The sequence below is a fragment of the Lipotes vexillifer genome, unplaced genomic scaffold, assembly GCF_000442215.2.
Source record: "Lipotes vexillifer unplaced genomic scaffold, Lipotes_vexillifer_v1.1 scaffold189, whole genome shotgun sequence".
Classification (NCBI taxonomy): Eukaryota; Metazoa; Chordata; class Mammalia; order Artiodactyla; family Lipotidae; genus Lipotes; species Lipotes vexillifer.
The window spans coordinates 1,907,655-1,929,456 of record NW_006785816.1 but is presented as its reverse complement, the minus strand read 5'-3'; the positions used below and the strand labels follow the sequence as shown (position 1 = coordinate 1,929,456).

The 21,802-nt window shown below is 38.8% G+C and overlaps 1 protein-coding gene across 4 annotated transcripts in view; it reads right to left on the bottom strand.

Annotated features, from left to right (window-relative positions):
* DCAF6 (DDB1 and CUL4 associated factor 6) overlaps positions 1-21,802 on the bottom strand; it is a 168,797-nt gene that overhangs the window by 17,398 nt on the left and 129,597 nt on the right. For 2 of the 4 annotated variants that reach the window (XM_007458100.1, XM_007458101.1), the window contains one exon: positions 21,070-21,111. The exons of the other annotated variants lie outside the window; for them this stretch is intronic. In XM_007458100.1, coding sequence (XP_007458162.1) covers positions 21,070-21,111 — 42 coding nt within the window. The remainder of the gene's footprint in view (positions 1-21,069; positions 21,112-21,802) is intronic. 4 annotated transcript variants of the gene reach the window in all.

Sequence of the window (21,802 nt, the reverse complement as noted above, 5' to 3'; positions counted from 1 at the left end):
AGCAGGAATTAAAAAGACAATAAAAATACTATAATAAATTTGAAAAGTTAGATGAATCGACAAATTGAAAATTATCACCTAAAACTGACTAAAGAAGAGTGAGTTGAAATAGTCCTGTAATTATTAAAGAATCAAAATAATACTTAAAAACCATACCCCAAAGAAAATACCAGTTCCAGATAGTTTTATAAGTAGGGTCTACTAAATTTTCAAAGAAAAGATCATTCCAATCTTATACAAACTCTACCAGAGAAAAGAAAAAGAGGAAATATTCTTCTACTCATAGGGTCATGAGACTATAAGAAAGGAAATTCAGTCAGAATATAGATGCAAAAGTCCTCACAAAATATTAGCAAACTAAATCCAACAACATGTCCAAAAGATGATCTATCATGACCAAGTTAGATTTATCTCAGGAGTATAAAGATTGTTTAATCTGCTTCCACATGCAAGGAGCTTGAAGGTTCCCACTTCGCAGCTAATAAGTAAAAGCTGAATGGACTGAAAAATCAACAACTCTTCTTGGAACCCTAAGAGAGGGGAGGACACCAGGCATCACAGAACTCTAGAATGCGTCCCCTCCCCGGCACATCACCACATTAATAAAGGCCTATGCACCACAGTTCCTATTACCTAGTACATCATATACAGCTATGGAAAAAAAATTACAAGGCATAACAAAAGGCAAAAAATAATCTGAAGAGACAGCATAAGAACCAGATATGGCAGGGATGTTGGAATTCTCAGACCAGGAATTTGTTATTATTTTTTTTTAACCTCTTTATTGGAGTATAATTGCTTTACAATGGTGTGTTAGTTTTTGCTTTATAACAAAGTGAACCAGCTATACATATACATATATCCTCACATCTCCTCCCTCTTGTGACAGACCAGGAATTTAAAACAACTATGATTCGGGACTTCCCTGGCGGTCCAGTGGTTAAGACTCTGCACTTCCCATGCAGGGGGCACGGGTTTGATCCCTGGTCGGGGAACTGAGATCCCACATGTTGCACCACATGGCCAAAAAAAAAAAAAAAAAAGATCCTTCCTGCCATCAGCATCCTCAGAGCTCCCCTGTCCCCCAGACTACTGCAACAGCTCTGAAAGCTTCCTGACCTCTCCCAATGCCAGCCAGCTTATAAAGCCTCCTCCCCCAGCAACTGGGGAATTTGTCTTCAGGGCTCTCATTCCCCTTTAAAAGAATTTAAAAAATATATAAAACAACTGTGATTAATATGCTAAGGGCTCTCTAACTGATAAAGTAGACAGCATGAAAGAATAGATGGGCAATGTAAGCAGAGATATGAAAATCCTAAGAAAGAAACAAAAAGAAATGCAAGAGATCAAAAACACTGGAACAGAAACAAAGACTACCTTTGACGGGCTTATTAGTAGACTGGACATGGCTGAGAAAAGAATCTTTGAGCTAAAGGCTATATCAACAGAATCCTTTAAAACCAAAAAGCAAAGAGAGCAAAGACTGAAAAAAACAAACAGAATATCCATGGACTGTGGGATAACTATCAATACAAAAAGTGTAACATAGGCATAATGGGAATATCAGTGAGAAGAAAGGACCAGAAGAAATATTTGAAACAATAATGACTGAGAATTTCTCCAAATTAATGTGAGACACCAAACCACAGATCCAGGAAGCTCAGAGAACACCTTGCATGATAAATACCAAAAAAGAACTATACTTTGGCATATCACTTTCAAAATAGGAAAATCAAAGATAAAGAAAAAATCCTGAAAGAAGTCTGAGGAAAAAAAAATCATACCTATAAAGGAATAAAGATAAGAATCACATCCTACTTCTCCTCAGAAACCATGAAACAAAAAGAGAACAGAGTGAAATAATTACAGTGTTGAGAGAAAAAAACAAAACCAAACCACCAACCTAGAATTCTGTACACTGGAAAATTATCCTTCTAAATTGAATGAGAATAAAGTCTTTCTCAAACAAAAACTGAAGAAATTTGTTGCCAGTAGACTTGCCTTGCAAGAGAAGTTCTTTCGAGAGAAGGAAAATAATAAAGGTCAGAAACATGAACTGACATAAACAACAGAAGGGCATCAAAGAAGGAATGAGTGAAGGTAAAATAAAAACTTTTACTTTTCTTATTCTAACAAATAACACTTTGTTCAAAATAATAATAGCAACAAGCATTCCATTATCTATGTGCATATATATATATGCTTATGTATGTTTACATTAAAGTGAAGTGAATTACAGCAATGATACAAGGCACAGAAAGAAGGAACTAGGATTTTGTTATTATAAGGTACTCATACTACCTATGAAGCGGTATAGTGTTATTTGAATTAGCTGTAAATTTATATTGCAAACTCTAGGGCAACCACTATAATAAGTAAAAAAAGAAGTACAAATACTATGCTAAGAAAGGAGAGAAAATGGAATCATATAAAATGCTGAATTAAAACCACAAAAGGTGACCTTCGAGATGGTGGAAGATTAAGACATGGAGATCACCTTCCTGCCCACAGATACATCAGAAATACATCTACATGTGGAACAATTCCTGCAGAACACCTACTGAATGCTGGTAGAAGACCTCAGACCTCCCAAAAGGCAAGAAAGTCCCCACATACGTTGGTAGGGCAAAAGAAAAAACAGAGACAAAAGAATAGGGACGGGACCTGCACCAGTGGGAGGGAGCCGTGAAGGAGGAAAGGTTTCCACACACTAGGAAGCCCCTTCAGGGGCAGAGACTGCGGGTGGCGGAGGGGGAAGCTTCGGGGCCGCGGAGGACAGCACAGCAACAGGGGTGCGGAGGGCAAAGCAGAGAGATTCCCGCACAGAGGATCGGTGCCGACCGGCACTCACCAGCCCGAGAGGCTTGTCTGCTCACCCGCCGGGACGGGCGGGGGCTGGGAGCTGAGACTCGGGCTTCAGTGGATCACAGGGAGAGGACTGGGCTTGGCGGTGTGAACACTGCCTGAAGGGGGCTAGTGCGCCACGGCTAGCCTAGCCGGGAGGAAGTCTGGGAAAAAGTCTGGAACTGCCTAAGAGGCAAGAGACCATTGTTTCGGGGTCTGTGAGGAGAGGGGATTCAGAGCACCGCCTAAACGAGCTCCAGAGACAGGCGCAAGCCGCAGCTATCAGCGTGGACACCAGGGACGGGCATGAGACGCTAAGAAGCTTGTGTGCGAGCACAGGTCACTATCCACACCTCCACTCCTGGGAGCCTGTGCAGCCCCCCACTGCCAGGGTCCCGTGATCTAGGGCCAACTTCCCCGGGAAAACACACGGCGCACCTCAGGCTGTTGCAACGTCGCACCAGCCTCTGCAGCCCAGGGGCTCGCCCCGCATTCCGTACCCCTCCCTCCCCTCCACCCCCACCCCCGGCCTTGAGTGAGCCCTAGCTCCCTAATCAGCTGCTACTTTAACCCTGTACTGTCTGAGCGAAGAACAGACACGCTCAGGCAACCTATAAACAGAGGTGGGGCCAAATCCAAAGCTGAACTCCAGGAGCTGTGCGAACAAAGAAGAGAAAGGGAAACCTCTCCCAGCAGCCTCAGGAACAGCAGATTAAATTCTCCACAATCAACCTGATGTACCCTGCATCTGTGGAATAGCTGAATAGGCAACGAATCATCCCAAAATTGAGGTGGTGGACTTTGGGAGCAATGATAAATATATTTTTTTCCTTTTCCTCTTTTTGTGAGTGTGTTTGTGTATGCTTCTGTGATTTTGTCTGCATAGCTTTGCTTTTACCATTTGTCCTGGGGTCTGTCCGTTTTTTTTTCTTTTAGCATAGTCTTTAGAGCTTGTTATCATTGGTGGATTTGTTTTTTGGCTTGGTTGCTCTCTTCTTTCTTTCTTTTTCTCTTACTTTTTAATGTTTTCATTTTTAATAATTATATTTTATTTTAATAACCTTATTTTATTTTTTCTTTCTTTCTTTTTTTCTCCCTTTTCTTCTGAGCCGTGTAGCTGACAGGGTCTTGGTGCTCCGGCCTGGTGTCAGGCCTGTGCCTCTGAGGTGGGAGAACTGAGTTCAGGACATTGGTCCACCTGAGGCCTCCAAGCTCCATGTAATATCAAACGGCGAAAGCTCTCCCAGAGATCCCCATCTCAATGCTAAGACCCAGCTCCACTCAACGACCAGCAAGCTACAGTGCTGGACACCCTATGCCAAACAACTAGCAAGACAGGAACACAACCCCACACATTAGCAGAGAGGCTGCCTAAAATCATAATAAGGTCACAAAACACATGACTGGACACAGACCTGCCCACCAGAAAGACAAGATCCAGCCTCATCCACCAGAACACAGGCACTAGTCCCCTCCACCAGGAAGCCTACACAACCCACTGAACCAACCTTAGCCACTGGGGGCAGACACCAAAAACAACAAGAATTATGAACCTATAGCCTGCGAAAAGGAGACACCAAACACAGTAAGTTAAGCAAAATGAGAAGACAGAGAAACACACAGCACATGAAGGCGCAAGGTAAAAACCCACCAGACCTCACAAATGAAAAGGAAATAGGCAGTCTACCTAAAAAAGAATTCAGAGTAATGACAGTAAAGATGATCCAAAATCTTGGAAACAGAATGGAGAAAATACAAGAAATGTTTAACAAGGACCTAGACGAACTAAAGGGAAAACAAACAATGATGAATGACACAAAAAATGAAATTAAAAATTCTCTAGAAGGAATCAATAGCAGAATAACTGAGGCAGAAGAACGGGTAACTGACCTGGAAGATAAAATAGTGGAAATAACTGCTGCAGAGCAGAATAAAGAAAAAAGAATGCAAAGAATTGAGGACAGTCTCAGAGACCTATGGGACAACATTAAATGCACCAACATTTGAATTACAGGGGGGTCCCAGAAGAAGAAGAGAAAAAGAAAGGGACTGACAAAATACTTGAAGAGATTATAGTTGAAAACTACCCTAATATGGGAAAGGAAACAGTTAATCAAGTCCAGGAAGTGCAGAGAGCCCCATACAGGATAAATCCAAGGAGAAACATGACAAGACACATATTAATCAAACTATCAAAAATTAAATACAAAGAAAAAATATAATAAGCAGCAAGGGAAAAACAACAAATAACACACAAGGGAATTCCCATAAGGTTAACAGCTGATCTTTCAACAGAAACTCTGCAAGCCAGAAGGGAGTGGCAGGACATATTTAAAGTGATGAAAGGGAAGAACCTACAATCAAGATTACTCTACCTAGCAAAGATCTCATTCAGATTCCACAAAGGAATTAAAACCTTTACAGACAAGCAAAAGCTAAGAGAATTCAGCACCACCAAACCAGCCTTACAACAAATGCTAAAGGAACTTCTCTAGGCAGGAAACATAAGAGAAGGAAAAGACCTACAATAAAAAACACAAAACAATTAAGAAAATGGTAATAGGAACATACATATCGATAATTACCTTAAATGTAAATGGATTAAATGCTCCAACCAAAAGACATAGACTGGCTGAATGAATAAAAAGTCAAGACCCGTATATATGCTGTCTACAAGGGACCCACTTCAGACCTAGGGGCACATACAGACTGAAAGTGAGGGGATGGAAAAAGATATTCCATGCAAACGGAAATCAAAAGAAAGCTGAAGTAGCAATTCTCATGTCAGACAAAATACATTTTAAAATAAAGACTAACACAAGAGACAAAGAAGGACACTACATCATGACCAAGGGATCGATCCAAGAAGAAAATATAACAATTGTAAATATTTATGCACCCAACATAGGAGCACCTCAGTACATAAGGCAAATGCTAACAGCCATAAAAGGGGAAATCGACAGTAACAAAATCATAGTAGGGGACTTTAACACCCCACTTTCACCAATGGACAGATCATCCAAAATGAAAATAAACAAGGAAACACAAGCTTTAAATGATACATTAAAGAAGATGAACTTAATTGATATTTATAGGACATTCCATCAAAAAACAACAGAATACACGTTCTTCTCAAGTAGCCATGGAACATTCTCCAGGATAGATCATATCTTGGGTCACAAATCAAGCCTTGATAAATTTAAGAAAACTGAAATTGTATGAAGTATCTTTTCCAACCACAACGCTATGAAACTAGATATCAATTACAGGAAAAAATCTGTAAAAAAATACAAACAGATGGAGGCTAAACAATACACTACTTAATAACCAAGAGATCACTGAAGAAATCAAAGAGGAAACCAAAAAATACCTAGAAATAAATGACAATGAAAACACGATGACCCAAAACCTATGGGATGCAGCAAAAGCAGTTCTAAGAGGGAAGTTTATAGCAATATAATCTTACTTCAAGAAACAAGAAACATCTCAAATAAACAACCTAATCTTACACCTAAAGCAATCAGAGAAAGAAGAACAAAAAAACCCCCAAAGTTAGCAGAAGGAAAGAAATCATAAAGATCGGATCAGAAATAAATGAAAAAGAAATGAAGGAAACAGTAGCAAAGATCAATAAAACTAAAAGCTGGTTCTTTGAGAAGATAAGCAAAATTGATAAACCGTTAGCCAGACTCATCAAGAAAAAAAGGGAGAAGACTCAAATCAATAGAATTAGAAATGAAAAAGGAGAAGTAACAACTGACTCTGCAGAAATACAAAGGAGCATGAGAGGTTACTACAAGCAACTCTCTGCCAATAAATGGACAACCTGGAAGAAATGGATGAATTCTTAGAAAAGCACAACTTTCCGAGACTGAACCAGGAAGAAATAGAAAATATAAACATACCAATCACAAGCACTGAAATTGAAACTGTGATTAAAAATCTTCCAGCAAACAAAAGCCCAGGACCAGATGGCTTCACAGGCAAATTCTATCAAACATTTAGAGGAGAGATATTACCTATCCTTGTCAAATTCTTCCAAAATATAGCAGAGGGAGGAACACTCCCAAACTCATTCTACAAGGCCACCATCACCCTGATACCAAAACCAGACAAGATGTCACAAAGAAAGAAAACTACAGGCCAATATCACTGATGAACATAGATGCAAAAATCCTCAACAAAATACTAGCAAACAGAATCCAACAGCACATTAAAAGGATCATACACCACGATCAAGTGGGGTTTATCCCAGGAGTGCAAGGATTCTTCAATATATGCAAATCAATCAATGTGATACACCATATTAACAAACTGAAGAATAAAAACCATATGATCGTCTCAATAGATGCAGAAAAAGCTTTCAACAAAATTCAACACCCATTTATGATAAAAACCTTCCAGAAAGTAGGCACTGAGGTAACTTATCTCAACATAATGAGAGCCATATATGACAAACCCACAGCCAACACTGTTCTCAATGGTGAAAAACTGAAAGCATTTCCACTAAGATCAGGAACAAGACAAGGTTGCCCACTCTCAGCACTATTATTCAAGATAGTTTTGGAAGTTTTACCCACAGCAATCAGAGAAGAAAAAGAAATAAAAGGAATCCAAATCAGAAAAGAAGTAAAGCTGTCACTGTTTGCAGATGACATGATACTATACATAGAGAATCCTAAAGACACTACCAGAAAACTACTAGAGCTAATCAATGAATTTAGTAAAGTAGCAGGATACAAAATTAATGCACAGAAATCTCTTGCATTCCTAGACACTCATGATGAAAAATCTCAAAGAGAAATTAAGGAAACATTCCCATTAACCACTGCAACATAAAGAATAAAATACCTAGGAGTAAACCTTATAGAAACTATAAGACACTGATGAAAGAAATTAAAGATGAGACAAACAGATGGAGAGATATACCATGTTCTTGGATTGGAAGAATCAACATTGTGAAAATGACTATACTACCCAAAGCAGTGTATAGATTCAATGAAATCCCTATCAAACTACCAGTGGCATTTCTCACAGAACTAGAACAAAAAATTCACAATTTGTATGGAAACACAAAAGACCCCGAATAGCCTAAGCAATCTTGAGAAAGAAAAATGGAGCTGGAGGAATCAGGCTCCCTGACTTCAGACTGTACTACAAAGCTACAGTAATCAAGACAGTATGGTACTGGCACAAAAACAGAAATATACGTCAATGGAGCAGGATAGAAAGCCCACAGATAAACCCACTCACATACGGTCACCTTATTTTTGATAAAGGAGGCAAGAATACACAATGGAGAAAAGACAGCCTCTTCAAAAAGTGGTGCTGGGAAAACTGGACAGCTACATGTAAAAGAATGAAATTAGAACACTCCCTAACACCATACACAAAAATAAACTCAAAATGGATTAAAGACCTAAATGTAAGGCCAGACACTATCAAACTCTTAGAGGAAAACATAGGCAGAACACTCTATGACATAAGTCACAGCAAGATCCTTTTTGACCCACCTCTTAGAGAAATGGAAATAAAAACAAAAATAAACAAATGGGACCTAATAAAACTTAAAAGCTTTTGCACAGCAAAGGAAACCATAAACAAGATGAAAAGACAACCCTCAGAATGGGAGTAAATATTTGCAAAGGAAGCAACAGACAAAGTATTCATCTCCAAAATTTACAAGCAGCTCATGCAGCTCAATATCAAAAAAACAAACAACCCAATCCAAAAATGGGCAGAAGACCTAAATAGACATTTCTCCAAAGAAGATATACAGATTGTCAACAAACACATGAAAGAATGCTCAATGTCACTAATCATTAGAGAAATGCAAATCAAAACTACATTGAGATATTACCTCACACCAGTGAGAATGGCCATCATCAAAAAATCTACAAACAATAAATGCTGGCGAGGGTGTGGAGAAAAGGAACTCTCTTGCACTGTTGGTGGGAATGTACATTGATACAGCCACTATGGAGAACAGTATGGAGGTTCCTTAAAAAACTAAAAATAGAACTACCATATGACCCAGGAATCCCACTACTGGGCATATACCATGAGAAAACCATAATTCAGAAAGAGACATGTACCACAGTGTTCACTGCAGCTCTATTTACAATAGCCAGGACATGGAAGCAACCTAAGTGTCCATCGACAGATGAATGGATAAAGAAGATGTGGCACATATATACAATGGAATATTATTCAGCCATGAAAAGAAACAAAATTGAGTTATTTGTAGTGTGGTGGATGGACCTAGAATCTGTCACACAGAGTGAAGTAAGTCAGAAAAAGAAAAACAAATACCGTATGCTAACACATATATATGGAAGTTAAAAAAAAAAATCGTTATGAAGAACCTAGGCGCAGGACAGGAATAAAGACGCAGACGTAGAGAATGGACTTAAGGACACGGGGAGGGGGAAGGGTAAGCTGAGAAGAAGTGAGAGAAAGGCACTGACATATATATACTACCAAATGTGAAACAGATAGCTAGTGTGAAGCAGCCGCATAGCACAGGGAGATCAGCTCAGGGCTTTGTGACCACCTAGAGGGGTGGGATAGGGACGGTGGGAGGGAGACGTAAGAGGGAGATGATATGGGGATATATGTATATGTATAGCTGATTCACTTTGTTATAAAGCAGAAACTAACACACCACTGTAAAGCAGTTATACTCCAATAAAGATGTTTAAAAAGAAAAAACCCACAAAAGGCAAAAAAAAGAGTGCAAGACCAAAATAGGAACAAACAACAAGGGCAAGAAATAGAAAACACCAATGAATATGGTAGACATTAATCCAACTATATCAATAATCACTTTGAATGTCAATGTTCTAAATATACTAATCAAAAGACAGAGATTGTCAGAGTGGATCAAACAATATGACCCAACTATCTGTTGTCTACAAAAAAAACTCACTTTAAATATAGACTCCCATAGAGTAAAAGTAAATGAATGAAGAAATATATATACCATTCTAACACTAGTCAAAACAAAGCAAGGGTTAACTATAATTTTTTCAGAGGGAGTAGACTTCAAAGTAGGCAAAATTATCAGGGGTAAAAAAGAGCATTACATAATGATAAAGGAATCAACTCTTCATGAAGACATAACAATCCTTAATGTGCATGTCTAACTACAGAGGGTCAAAATACGTGAGACAGAAACTGATAGAACTGCAAGGAGAAATAGATGAATCCACTATTATAATTGGAGACAATTATGCATTGAATATATTATAGTGAACGAAAACATTTAGAGAATACGGAGAAAGACAGGCATTAAACAAACCATCGCTTAAATAAATGTATGATTACATACATACATACATCTGTCCACTCTTCTCATTTCCCACTGCTATTACCTTAGATTGGACCGCTCATCATCTCTCACCTGGCCTATTGCAATAGCCTCTTACGTCGTCTTGCTGTTTCCAATATTACTCCCTTCCAATCAGCCATCTATGAAGCTGCCCAAATGATCTAAGACATAAATCTACTCATGCTTCTCCCAAGTTGGAATAATTTCTATAGCATCCCACTGCTTAAAAAATTGATTTACTCACTCATTCAACAAACATTTACTGTTTAATGAAAACAGATATGCTGTTAATTTATTTCTTAGAAAATTAAATCAGAATCCCAAACAACGTACAAACAAAAGAGGCAGCTAATATAAGGACATTTTAACAGTGTATAACGTTTTGCCAAAGATGTTTTTTTGCTGAATACGTATACACTGTGATTGGAATGTAATTTTTTGTTCAAAACTGAATCTCTGTGTCCATTGAACAATTCTCCTATTTTCCCTTATCCCAACCTCTGGCAACTACCATTCTACCTTCTGTTTCTAATGTTGCATCCTGACACTGGAAAAGAGACTGTTACAAACTAAGTGCTTTAAACACCTTCAGCCCTCTAATCAGCCTTTCCAATGTCCTCCCAACTCTCAAAGATGGGAGCTCAGAGGAATATTGGCTTTTCCCGATCCTCCCTCTTAATTGGCTTGGAGAAACATTTCTCCAGATTGGGGAATCTCTTCCAGGCCTGACACCAAAGCCACACTCAGTGCTCAACCCACTACTATAAAACAGCCCCTGCCTCGGAGTAATAAACAATCCAAATAGTGGGGATCTCTAATGAACCTCAAGGGCGTTCCTGTCTCTGAATCTATTCCTTCTTGTTTAGGTGTTTGAGAGATACATGCCCTATTCTCCTTAGTTCCTCTATCCCTCTACCCCGACCCATTTATTAAACTAAGACTTCTTAGAGAAGTATCATGCTGGAATTTATTTCTCCCAAAAGGGAGAAATAATTCTAGAAATTGATAGTAGTCATCAAAGTAACCCACCAGGTGAATTAGATGATCCTTCGACATCTTTTATTTGTTTAGTTTCTAATAGGACTAGAGCAGAGTCTTGGAAACACTGACCATTTGTCCCTATTGAATCAACTACCACCTTCCTTATGGGCAAACTGATGTTGGCAAAATTCACAGTGCACCTCCCATCAAAATTCAAATAAGCCCCTCAAAACTCTTCCCAGAATTAATTAATATCCTATAAGTATAGACGCCCTTCAAGGCATAAAACCCATAATAGAAGATTACAAGGCTCAAGGTCTCATTACCTTTTATACTAGCCCCTATATCTCTCCCATTCTTCTGGTGAGAAAACGTAAGGGCCGAGGGTGAAGGTTTGTCCAGGACCTCTGAGCAGTAAATAACACTGTCATCCCTTGACACTGTTGTTCCTAACACTCATACGTTACTAACAGCCATTCCTGCCAGAAGCAATTTTTTTTTTTTTTACTGTAATTGATTTATGCAGTGCATTCTTTAGTATTCCAGGTGATGAAGCTAGCTAATACCTTTTTGCCTTCACTTAGGAACAAAAAATTTTCACCTGGACAGTAATGCCTCAGCGTTTTACTAAGAGTTCTTATTTATCACAAATTCTGAAGGCTGATATAAAGTTCCCTAGAAACTTATTTACAAAACAGAAGTAGAGTCACAGATGTAGAAAACGAACTTATGGTTACCAGAGGACAAGGATGGGAGGGATAAATTGGGAGACTGCGACTGACATATACACACTACTATATATAAAATAGATAACTAAATAAGAGCCTGCTGTATAGTACAGGGAACTCAATACTCTGAATGGCCTATCTGGGAAAAGAATCTAAAAAAAAAAAAAGAGTAGATATAACTGATTCACTCTACTGTACACCTGAAACTAACACAACATTGTAAATTAACTACACTCCAATAAAAATATGAAAAACAAAACAAAACAGAAAAGTTCCCTAGAGGTTCTACTTTGCAATATGTGGATGATTTGCTTCTTTGCTCTCTTTTCTCAAGCTTCCTCAAAGGAAGACAGTATTCACTTGCTAAAGCTTTTAGCCTTAAAGGCTTAAAGTTGCCAAAGAAAAATTGCAGTTTGCCCAAACCCAGATTCAATATTTAGGGCATCTGATATCAGAACGAGGGCTAAACCTAGACCTTGACAGACTTCATGATGTCCTAAGTTTCCTAAAACTCAAAACTTAGTGCCAACTGTGAGGTTTTCTTGGTTTGGTTGGTTATTGACGAAACTGGATTCCAAATTTCTCTCTTATGGCCAAATTTCTATGTTTTCCTTAACAATAACAACCCCGGCCCAATTTTATGGGAAGAAGGAGACAACAGAGACTTTAAAGGCCTTAAAGGAGAGTTTGATGAACCCACCCATCTTTGGGCATCCCAATTACCACATCCCCCTTTTTCTTTTTGTATATGAAAAGAAAGGGAATGCCCTTGGGGTACTGACCCAAACACATCGCCCCATAGGGTATTACAGCCAGCAACTGGACCCTGTGGCACAGGGATACCTCGCCTTGCCTTAGAGCTATTAAGGCCACTGCCCTTTTGGTTAAGGCCACTGAGAAAATCATTATGGGATCCGCTTTAACCATTTTTGTACCTCATGCAGTAGAAGCTCTCCTGAATTCTCATCACACTCAACATTTCTCTGCCAGCTACCTCACCTCCTGTTAAATCCTTTTGTTAGCTGGCCCTCACATCATTCTTCTACGTTGTAATACCTTATCCTGGCTACTCTGCTCCCCTCCATCATTTTCAAAGTCCCTCCTGACTGCTTAATGCTGATGAACTAACTCCTGACTCCTCGTGATGATCTACAGGAAATTCCATCAGGTAATAATGCCGACTTCTCATGGCTCACTGATGGTTCTTTAAAAGGTGACAATGGCGAATACTGTGCTGGGTATGTTATTCCAATTCCTTTCAGTGTTGTTGAGGCAGCATCTTTTTCTATGGCTACTTTGACCCAACAGGCTGAATTATACACCCTTACACAGGCTTGTACTTTAGCCAAGGATGAAACTGCCAATATTATATTTGAGTTGGCCAAAGAAGTTCATTCGGTTAGTGAATACGTTGTTCAAAAAAATTCCTGGTGAAAATGAAAAATGTCTTTTATTTTTACTTAAAACCGAAAGAAACTTTTTAGCCAACTCAATACTAATAGTAGATATGCTTTTGGAGTAGCTCATGATTTTGGAATGTTATGGAAGCAATGTGGCTTCCTTACTTCCGGTGAACATAAAATTTTAAAATGGCCCCTATGTTCAGAAATTATGAATGCAATACTCTTACCTCCCTCTTGCAGCTATTATTAAGATTCTGGGGCATATTCTAAACTTGACTCTGTGGAAGCTAAGGGAAATCACCTTGCTGATATTTCTGAAAGGAAGGCTGCCCTTAAAGGAACCAGCAGTAGCCAAACCACTGTCATGGTCCAAAGGGATATTTCTCCAAATGATAATTTAGAAAAACTGGCTAGAGAATCCCAACAATTGTCCTCAGAAAAGGTAAAACAAGATTGGAAATTCAACAACTGTTGGTGTGATGAAAAAGAGAAAGCTCTGGTTTGGACCAAGTAAGAACCCAGTTTTACCCTGGAGTCTAAAATTCCCACTTCTCACCACTGTACATGCATTAAACCATTAATCTACTAAAAAAATGTTAGTCTTCATGAATCAGCATTGATGGGGAAACATTAATAAGGTTGCAAAAAGTGCCCATCTCACGTGTCCCACTTTTCCGAAGTACAACCCAGGGAAGCCTGTTCATACTGTTCCCAGACATTTTAAACTGCCTAATGGACCATTAGAGATCCAGCAAATGGATTTCACACAATTTACTCCATCCAATGGATATAAATATGTTTTAGTTATGGTCTGTGTGTTTCCACACTGGACTAAAGCCTTCCCTTGCAGACAGGCTACTGCCTCTTCTGCAGATAAATTTCTTTTGGAAAAGATTATCCCTACCTGGGGAAATCCTCCTTAACTTCACAGTGATTGCCCAGGTGCTTCAAAATGTCTATGCTGTTTGGCTAGTTTTACAACACTATTACTGTTCTTACCACCCTCAATCCTCTGGTTTAGTCGAACACACTACTGGTATTAAGATTCAACTGGCAAAATTTGTAAAGGCCCTCCAAATACCTTGGCCAAAAGCATTGCGGCTGGTCCTTCCAAATTTCAGGTCCGCCCCTTTTGGAACTCATAAACCCTTAGCCTTTGAGATAGTCACAAGATGCCCAATGCACTTGGCTTCTGCTTCTTTTGACCTAAAAGTGATAAAAGGAGAGATACTCTAATATTGCACAAGCCTAATTGCTTCTATTAAAAATAATGTTTTGGGAATTCCCTGGTGGTCCAGTGGTTAGGACTCCATGCTTCCACTGGAGGGGGACCGGGTTTGATCCCTGGTCAGGGAACTAAGATCCTGCAAGTCGTGCGGTGTGGCCAAAAAAAAAAGTTTTGACAGAGCAATCTTTTCACAGTGCGCCCTTGGGAGACAAAAACTTGAAGCATCGCACCTTGCAATCTGGAAATTTTGTCTTTTAAAAAAGACACTTCCAGATGAACTCTCTTCAACCTTGCTGGAAAGGCCCCTATCGAGTACTGCTAACCAACCCTTGTGCTGCCAAACTCCCAAGGAATAGACTCTTAGATTCACATGAGTCACCTAAGGAAAGCACCAAACCCTGACTGGACCTGCACATAATCTGGTGACCTGAAAGAAAAGATTTCCTGGAATTGACGCAGATGACATCTGATGAAACAGTTTTCCCCAGATATCCAGAAAATGCTTGTTGGAAGTTTGTTGCTAAACCTTTGATGATGATATAATGCTTCAGGTGATCTCCAATGTCTACGATCTTGATAACATATGGCCTTTAGACATAAAGTACCTTAGAGTTTTCCCTCCTACCCTTCCTTCCTTGTTACTCAAATGTGACCTTAATAGGTTTCTAATCTGTGCACTTTCCCTCCAATGTGAGATGCTACACCCAGCAAAAGTCCTTCATGATACTGAAGGACAAAAAGCTAAAACTAGAAAACGTGACTCTTGATCAGCAATGCTTTCAGAGAAAGGTCTTGATCAAAAGGGGGAAATGTTAAAAATTGAAACACAGAAGTTTGAATTAAATACAGTTGGGAGCTTGGAAGGGGGAGATCTCATGTCCTGCGACCACAGCAGAGCACAATAGGAAGAAGGAAGACATCTCTTCTTTCCTGAAAAAGACCCAGCCAATGAACAGCCATACTCTTTATTTATAAAAGCCATACTCTTTATTTATAAAAGCCATACTCTTTATTTATAGCCCTCTCACCTTCCTTTTCCTCTCTATGAAAGCATTATCCTTCCCTTGTGGGGGTGGGGTGGGGGAGGGGGAGACACCTGAGTGTAGCTCATCATGGTTGCAGACTCCAAACTGCAATTCTCTGACTGATCCCAAATAAACGCATCTTTGCTAGAGAAATATCTAGCAGTCTATTTGTTTCAGGTCAACACTGGAAAAAACCTAAATGCCTATTAACAGGAAAAAGGATAAATTATGGTATAGTCATACAATAACTTGTAATACAGCAGTAAAGCTGATTGAGCAACAGCTATACATAACAGTATGGATCAATCTTAGTAATATATTGTTGACTGGAAAAAAAGACAGCAAGCCCCATTTATAGTGAGATATCCTTTTTTATAAAGTTCAAAAGTGGGTAAAATAAATTAAATAATACATTGTTATTACATTTATGTCTGGTAATTATCTGGTAATTCTTTGTTTTTTAAAGCAAGGCACGATACACATAATATTCAGAAGAATGATTACCACTGGTATAGTGAGCAGGGGGACAGAATGGGGAACACTATAGGTAGATCTAAGGTACTAGCAGTTTTCTAGTTCTTGGGTTGGGTGGTGGGTTCATAGGTATTTATTACATTAATAAATAATAAAGAAAATGAGCCAACCATGAATCAACAATGATAGTGTGTCACAAACCAAGAATTATAAAAAATACAATTCTCCCTTTCCTCAGATTAGGCCCTTAATAATCCCATTGCCTATGCAAGGCTCTATCACTGCAATTACTGTGTTGTAATTATTTATGCGTGTCTGTGTATCTCACTGAACCAACAGCTCAGAGAGGATATGTCTTCATTATCCTTATATCACCAGCATCCACCACAGTGTCTGGGTCATATAGTTTACTGAATTAACTAACCAATACAAAACTGGTTATCCGGGAATTTCAAAGTAAAAACATCTCAAAGTATTAGCTATTATTTTATTTTGAAAATAGCATTTAATAGATGGGAAAAAAAGACAGTGGATCTGAAGGAAGTACATCTGACCTAAGAAAATAAAACCTAGATTCCTGACTTTACATTTTGACTTTACTTTACATTTTGACCCTTTTCTCTTCCCTGAGTCTTTATATTTTATTTTTAATACTTCATATTCTAGAAAATTCTGTTTCTAAAACGGTCAGCAAAATTTCTTAAGATGTCTCCAAGCTCAAATTAGAAAGTTACATCAATCAGAAAGAGCCTATAAGCCTTATTTTTAAAAAAAGATATTAAACTGGCACATTTAGTAGTTAAAAAAACAACTAGGCCAAACCACAAAAAGACATTCTTAAATAGCACTAAAAATATAAAGTGAATTACTTTGCCCATTGTTTTCAACATGGTAAAAAAATCCTTTTATAAAACATATTTACATATAGCTAGAGTTGGAAATTCCCTGGCAGTCCAGTGCTTAGGACTCTGTGCCTCCAGTGTAGGGGGCATGTGTTCCATCCCAGTCAAGGAACTAAGATCCCCCATGCCAGGTGGTGTGGCCAAAAAACAACAACAAAACATACAGCTAGAGTGGTAAAATTAATCAACGCAGCAAATAAATAAATAAATAAAAATAAGTTGAGTCTGCATTTATTTACAAAACTTGAGATTGACTTTTTCCATTCAAAGGTCAAATTATTAGGTTTTTATAAGCATACGGATGCTATTCTCAATCCCTACCTCTTCCCCTGCCCCCTGCAACAGGAGAGTTTCAGTAATAAATATTTTCTCTCTTTTCAGAACAGCTTTAAGACTTTGGGACGAGAACCAAGTTGCTATGGTATGTGTCAAAGAAACATTCCCTAGGCAAAAGATATTAAAACAGAAGAATAAGTTAAATTCTACTTACTTATGCCTCATTTAATATGCTCATTTTAACTCTAGATACCAGTATACGACGTTCAATTCTCTTAATTTATACTATATATACATTTTTCTCATATTAACTTAGTGGTTTTTAGAAAGAAAACCTCATTGACTTGAGTCTCCAAATTTAGAGTTTGTGATTATTCTGAGTTAAGCTCAAATTTACCTTTACATTATCAATTAAAAAAAAAAGTTTGTTGGCCAAATGAATCTATGAATAGAAATTTAGAAAAGATATGTTACTTGTGTTTCTAAAAATAATACTTTTGGACTTCCCTGGTGGCGCAGCGGTTGAGAGTCCGCCTGCCAACGCAGGGGACACGGGCTCGTGCCCCGGTCCGGGAGGATCCCACATGCCGCGGAGCGGCTGGGCCCGTGAGCCATGGCCGCTGAGCCTGCACGTCCGGAGCCTGTTGCTCTGCAATGGGAGAGGCCACAGCAGTGAGAGGCCCGCGTACCGCAATCAATCAATCAATCAATCAATCAACCAATAAATATAATACTTTTAAGTTCTTTAAAGCACTTGTTTATAGTAAAAGCCATGTTAGTGTTACTAAGTCATCTACTGTCACCAACAAGGTCTCTGGATTGGAATTTCAGTCATTTCAACACATACCTTTTACAAGTATCCGAAATAAGAGAGGTGGATGAGTTGCTAGAGAATCTTGCTGTTTCTAGTCCTTTTGTGTGTGGGTGGTGGTGGTGGGGGCAGACTGTATTCTTTGCCTCAAAATGTGTTAGTAAATAAAAATAAAGGATAGCAGGCCTGATGCTGCTACTTCTAAAGAGAACTTGACCTTTATGTAATGTTTCCTCCATTGTTCTGCCTGTCTGAGACACTGAACCCTGATGTACCTGCTTGCCTAGACGGTCTGTAGAAATAATATGATTCATGGTGAACACCTACTTTCCTTCAGGGTCTGGAATTTAGGGGGTTGTGGTTGGGTGCAGAGGGTGCCTATATGATCAGCCCCAATACAACTGCTGGATTTCGAGTCTTAATTAAGCAGGCTTCTCTGGGCAGAAACACTACACAAGTGTTAACTGCATTTTATCGCTGGAAGAATGAGCACATTGTATGGACCACACTGGGTGGGAGTATGTTGGAAGCTTATGCTTGGATTCTTCCAAATTTCATCTGATGTGTTTTTCCCTTGTCATAATAAACTACAGCCATGATTACAAGTGACTCTTAGTTCTGTGAGTCTTTCTAGCAAGTCATCAAATGTGTGGAAATGTTGTCAGACTCCTAAAAAAGTAATTCATAGCTTTTCATTTATTTCAACTTTTAGGAAGCAGAGGAAGAAGACAATAAGCCGGATTATCTAAGGAAATATGAATAAAAATTTAGTTAGCTATAGTTTTAGATAAAAAGGTGTCTTTTTGTCAACTTTTATTTATGTATTCATGTATGTATGCTGGCCTTACAGGTGCTTACATCTTACATAAGGAAACATATACACACATATACACAATAAAATGTTACAGGTAGCATAACAGATACATATAAAGGCACACAGAAGATATGTTCAATCCTACTTGGGATTATGCAATGTATAGCCAGGAAAAATTTCAAAAAAGAGCAGCTTAAGATGCATGTTGAGGGGACTTCCCTGGTGGTCCAGTGGTTAAGAATCCACCTTCCAATGCTGGGGACACAGGTTGGATCCCTGGTCGGGGAACCAAGATCCCACATGCCACGGGGCAACTAAGCCTGCATGCCGCAACTAGAGAGCCTGCATGCCACAACTACTGAGCCTGCGTGCTCTGGAGCCCACGCACCACAACTAGAGAGAAGCCCATGTGCTGCAACTAAGACCCGACACAGCCAAAAATCAATCAATCAATAAATATTTAAAAAGAAAAAAAAGGTGCATGTTGAAAGTTGAGGTGGCCAAAATGATGATGATGGTGATGGTAATAGGAGGTCATTTCAGTTAGAGGGCACAGAGTAAGATATGGAGGCATAAGGTGTATTCAGAGACACTCCGAATATGGCTGATGTAGAGAGTATGAGCAATTCTTGGCAACAGCCATAACACAGAATGCCTTCCACTTCAACGTTTTAGCTTTTCTATAACTCATTTAGAGCGACATGGTACTTTTAGGTTGCAATCTTCACTGTAAAAGTAGAAATTGGCTTTGTGTGCTTAGGATGCAGGGTATAAACCAGAAAATCAAAAAGCCCTGAAACAAATTCCAATCCACTATAATTTAATTAGAAAGTGCTAACTACCAACAGACTAATTTGCAAAAAGTTACTCCAAATATACCTTCATGTTAAAAAAGTCGATAAACACCAGCACAAAAGCAAAAACAATTTTGAGATGTTTATATGAGAATCCTTGTGAGAATGGGAGGTAACCAGGGATTTCTATGTAGCTACAATATTTTTGGCTTATTTCATCATTTCTGTATTCCCCATGAGGAACTCTACTAATTTTACATTTCTGATTGTTGCTATATATTATGTTTTATATTCCCCTTTGTTTTAGAAACATATGATAAATAACAGATATGTGACACTAGAATTAGGTGCAAGGTCAATTTTGTCAGTAACCCAGGTTTTGGGTAAATGAATAATGGAACTGAGGTTCACTTTAAAGTAACATTTAAAAATGTACCCCCTTGGGCTTCCCTGGTGGCGCAGCGGTTGAGAATCTGCCTGTTAATGCAGGGGACACGGGTTTGAGCCCTGGTCTGGGAGGATCCCACATGCCACGGAGCAACTAGGCCTTGAGCCACAATTTAAAAATGTACCCCCTTGGGCTTCCCTGGTGGCGCAGCGGTTGAGAATCTGCCTGTTAATGCAGGGGACACGGGTTTGAGCCCTGGTCTGGGAGGATCCCACATGCCACGGAGCAACTAGGCCTGTGAGCCACAACTACTGAGCCTGCGCATCTGGAGCCTGTGCTCCGCAACAAGAGAGACCGCGATAGTGAGAGGCCCGCACACCGTGATGAAGAGTGGCCCCCACTTGCCACAGCTAGAGGAAGCCCTCGCACAGAAACGAAGACCCGACACAGCAAAAATAAATAAAATTCATTAATATATATTTAAAAAAAAAATGTACCCCCTTGTTATTCTTCAAATTACAGAAGTGTTTGAGAGTTATATATCACTTGATGTGTGATACTAAGTTACTAACCAATTTATGAGAAAACTGCTTTCTTTAAAAAAAATCAGAATCTTAAAACTATGCACAGAATTAGACTCAAGTCCATTTTTTGTTACTGATCTCAAGGAAAAGGAGTAGTTTTGAATAATACCAATAAGTTGCTAATTGTTACCTCCAATCAAGTTTTAGAAAAACATAAGTTGCATTTTTCAACAAAAGTCAAAGCAAGTAACTAATATTTAAAATACATCATTTCAGATTATAGTTACTTTATCATATGACACACTTGAAGTGAACATCAATTATATCTGCACACAGGAAATTTCTTTTCATTCTATTCCCATGCAGTGCATGCAGCTAAATATAGTTTGTGAAAAGCAACCCGCTTTATAATACTTAGCACTTAGAGTTCAGTTAAGTTCAAAGAAGTATTAACTGTTAATAGGAAAGGTGGTTAGCTGTGGAAAAAGAGGACCTGCAAATCCATCATAAAGAAAAAGTAAAATAATGAAGGAACATACTGAATTACCTCATTATTCTATCACCTATTGTTGTTCCTCTGATATTAAATCTAGTGAAGGGAACACAATAACTAAAGTCACTCACAAAGACTTCAAAGAACCAAATATTTAAAGCATTAAGGCCACCACTTTTATCATTAATCATCTAAATCTAAAATACTTTTGTTTCCCTTTGTGACTTAGGGTATTATGTGAGAATATGTCATTCAACTAAACGTGTATGAGCAAATTAAGGAAACAGAAACACTCACTGAAGATAGATTAGAAGGAAGGCATTGCAATTAATCCCTTTTATCTTTTAAAAAAATTAGAACCTAACCCTGTTAGGTTCAGATCCATATTATCAATACCCTCAACTGGAACACACTAGCTCCCCAGGGCTGAGTTGCTCTTTGGGAACTAAATAATTAAGTCCTGAGCTGACTCATTTGTCCTAACCATAAGACGGTATAACCAGCAAGCAAAGAATAACAGAGCTTTTAACTCCCTAGGAGTTCAGTTCTTTCTCTATGATAACTTTTCCTCTGCAATTTTAATAAAGAATAAACTCGAATCACTAGAAATACTGAAAAAGTGATTATAATGATGATTAAATAGATGATAGCAAATTTACAGTATGCAAAGAATTCTGGCTTTAAAAATGAAGGCCGGGCTTCCCTGGTGGCGCAGTGGTTGAGAGTCCGCCTGCCGATGCAGGGGACACGGGTTCGTGCCCCGGTCTGGGAAGATCCCACATGCCGC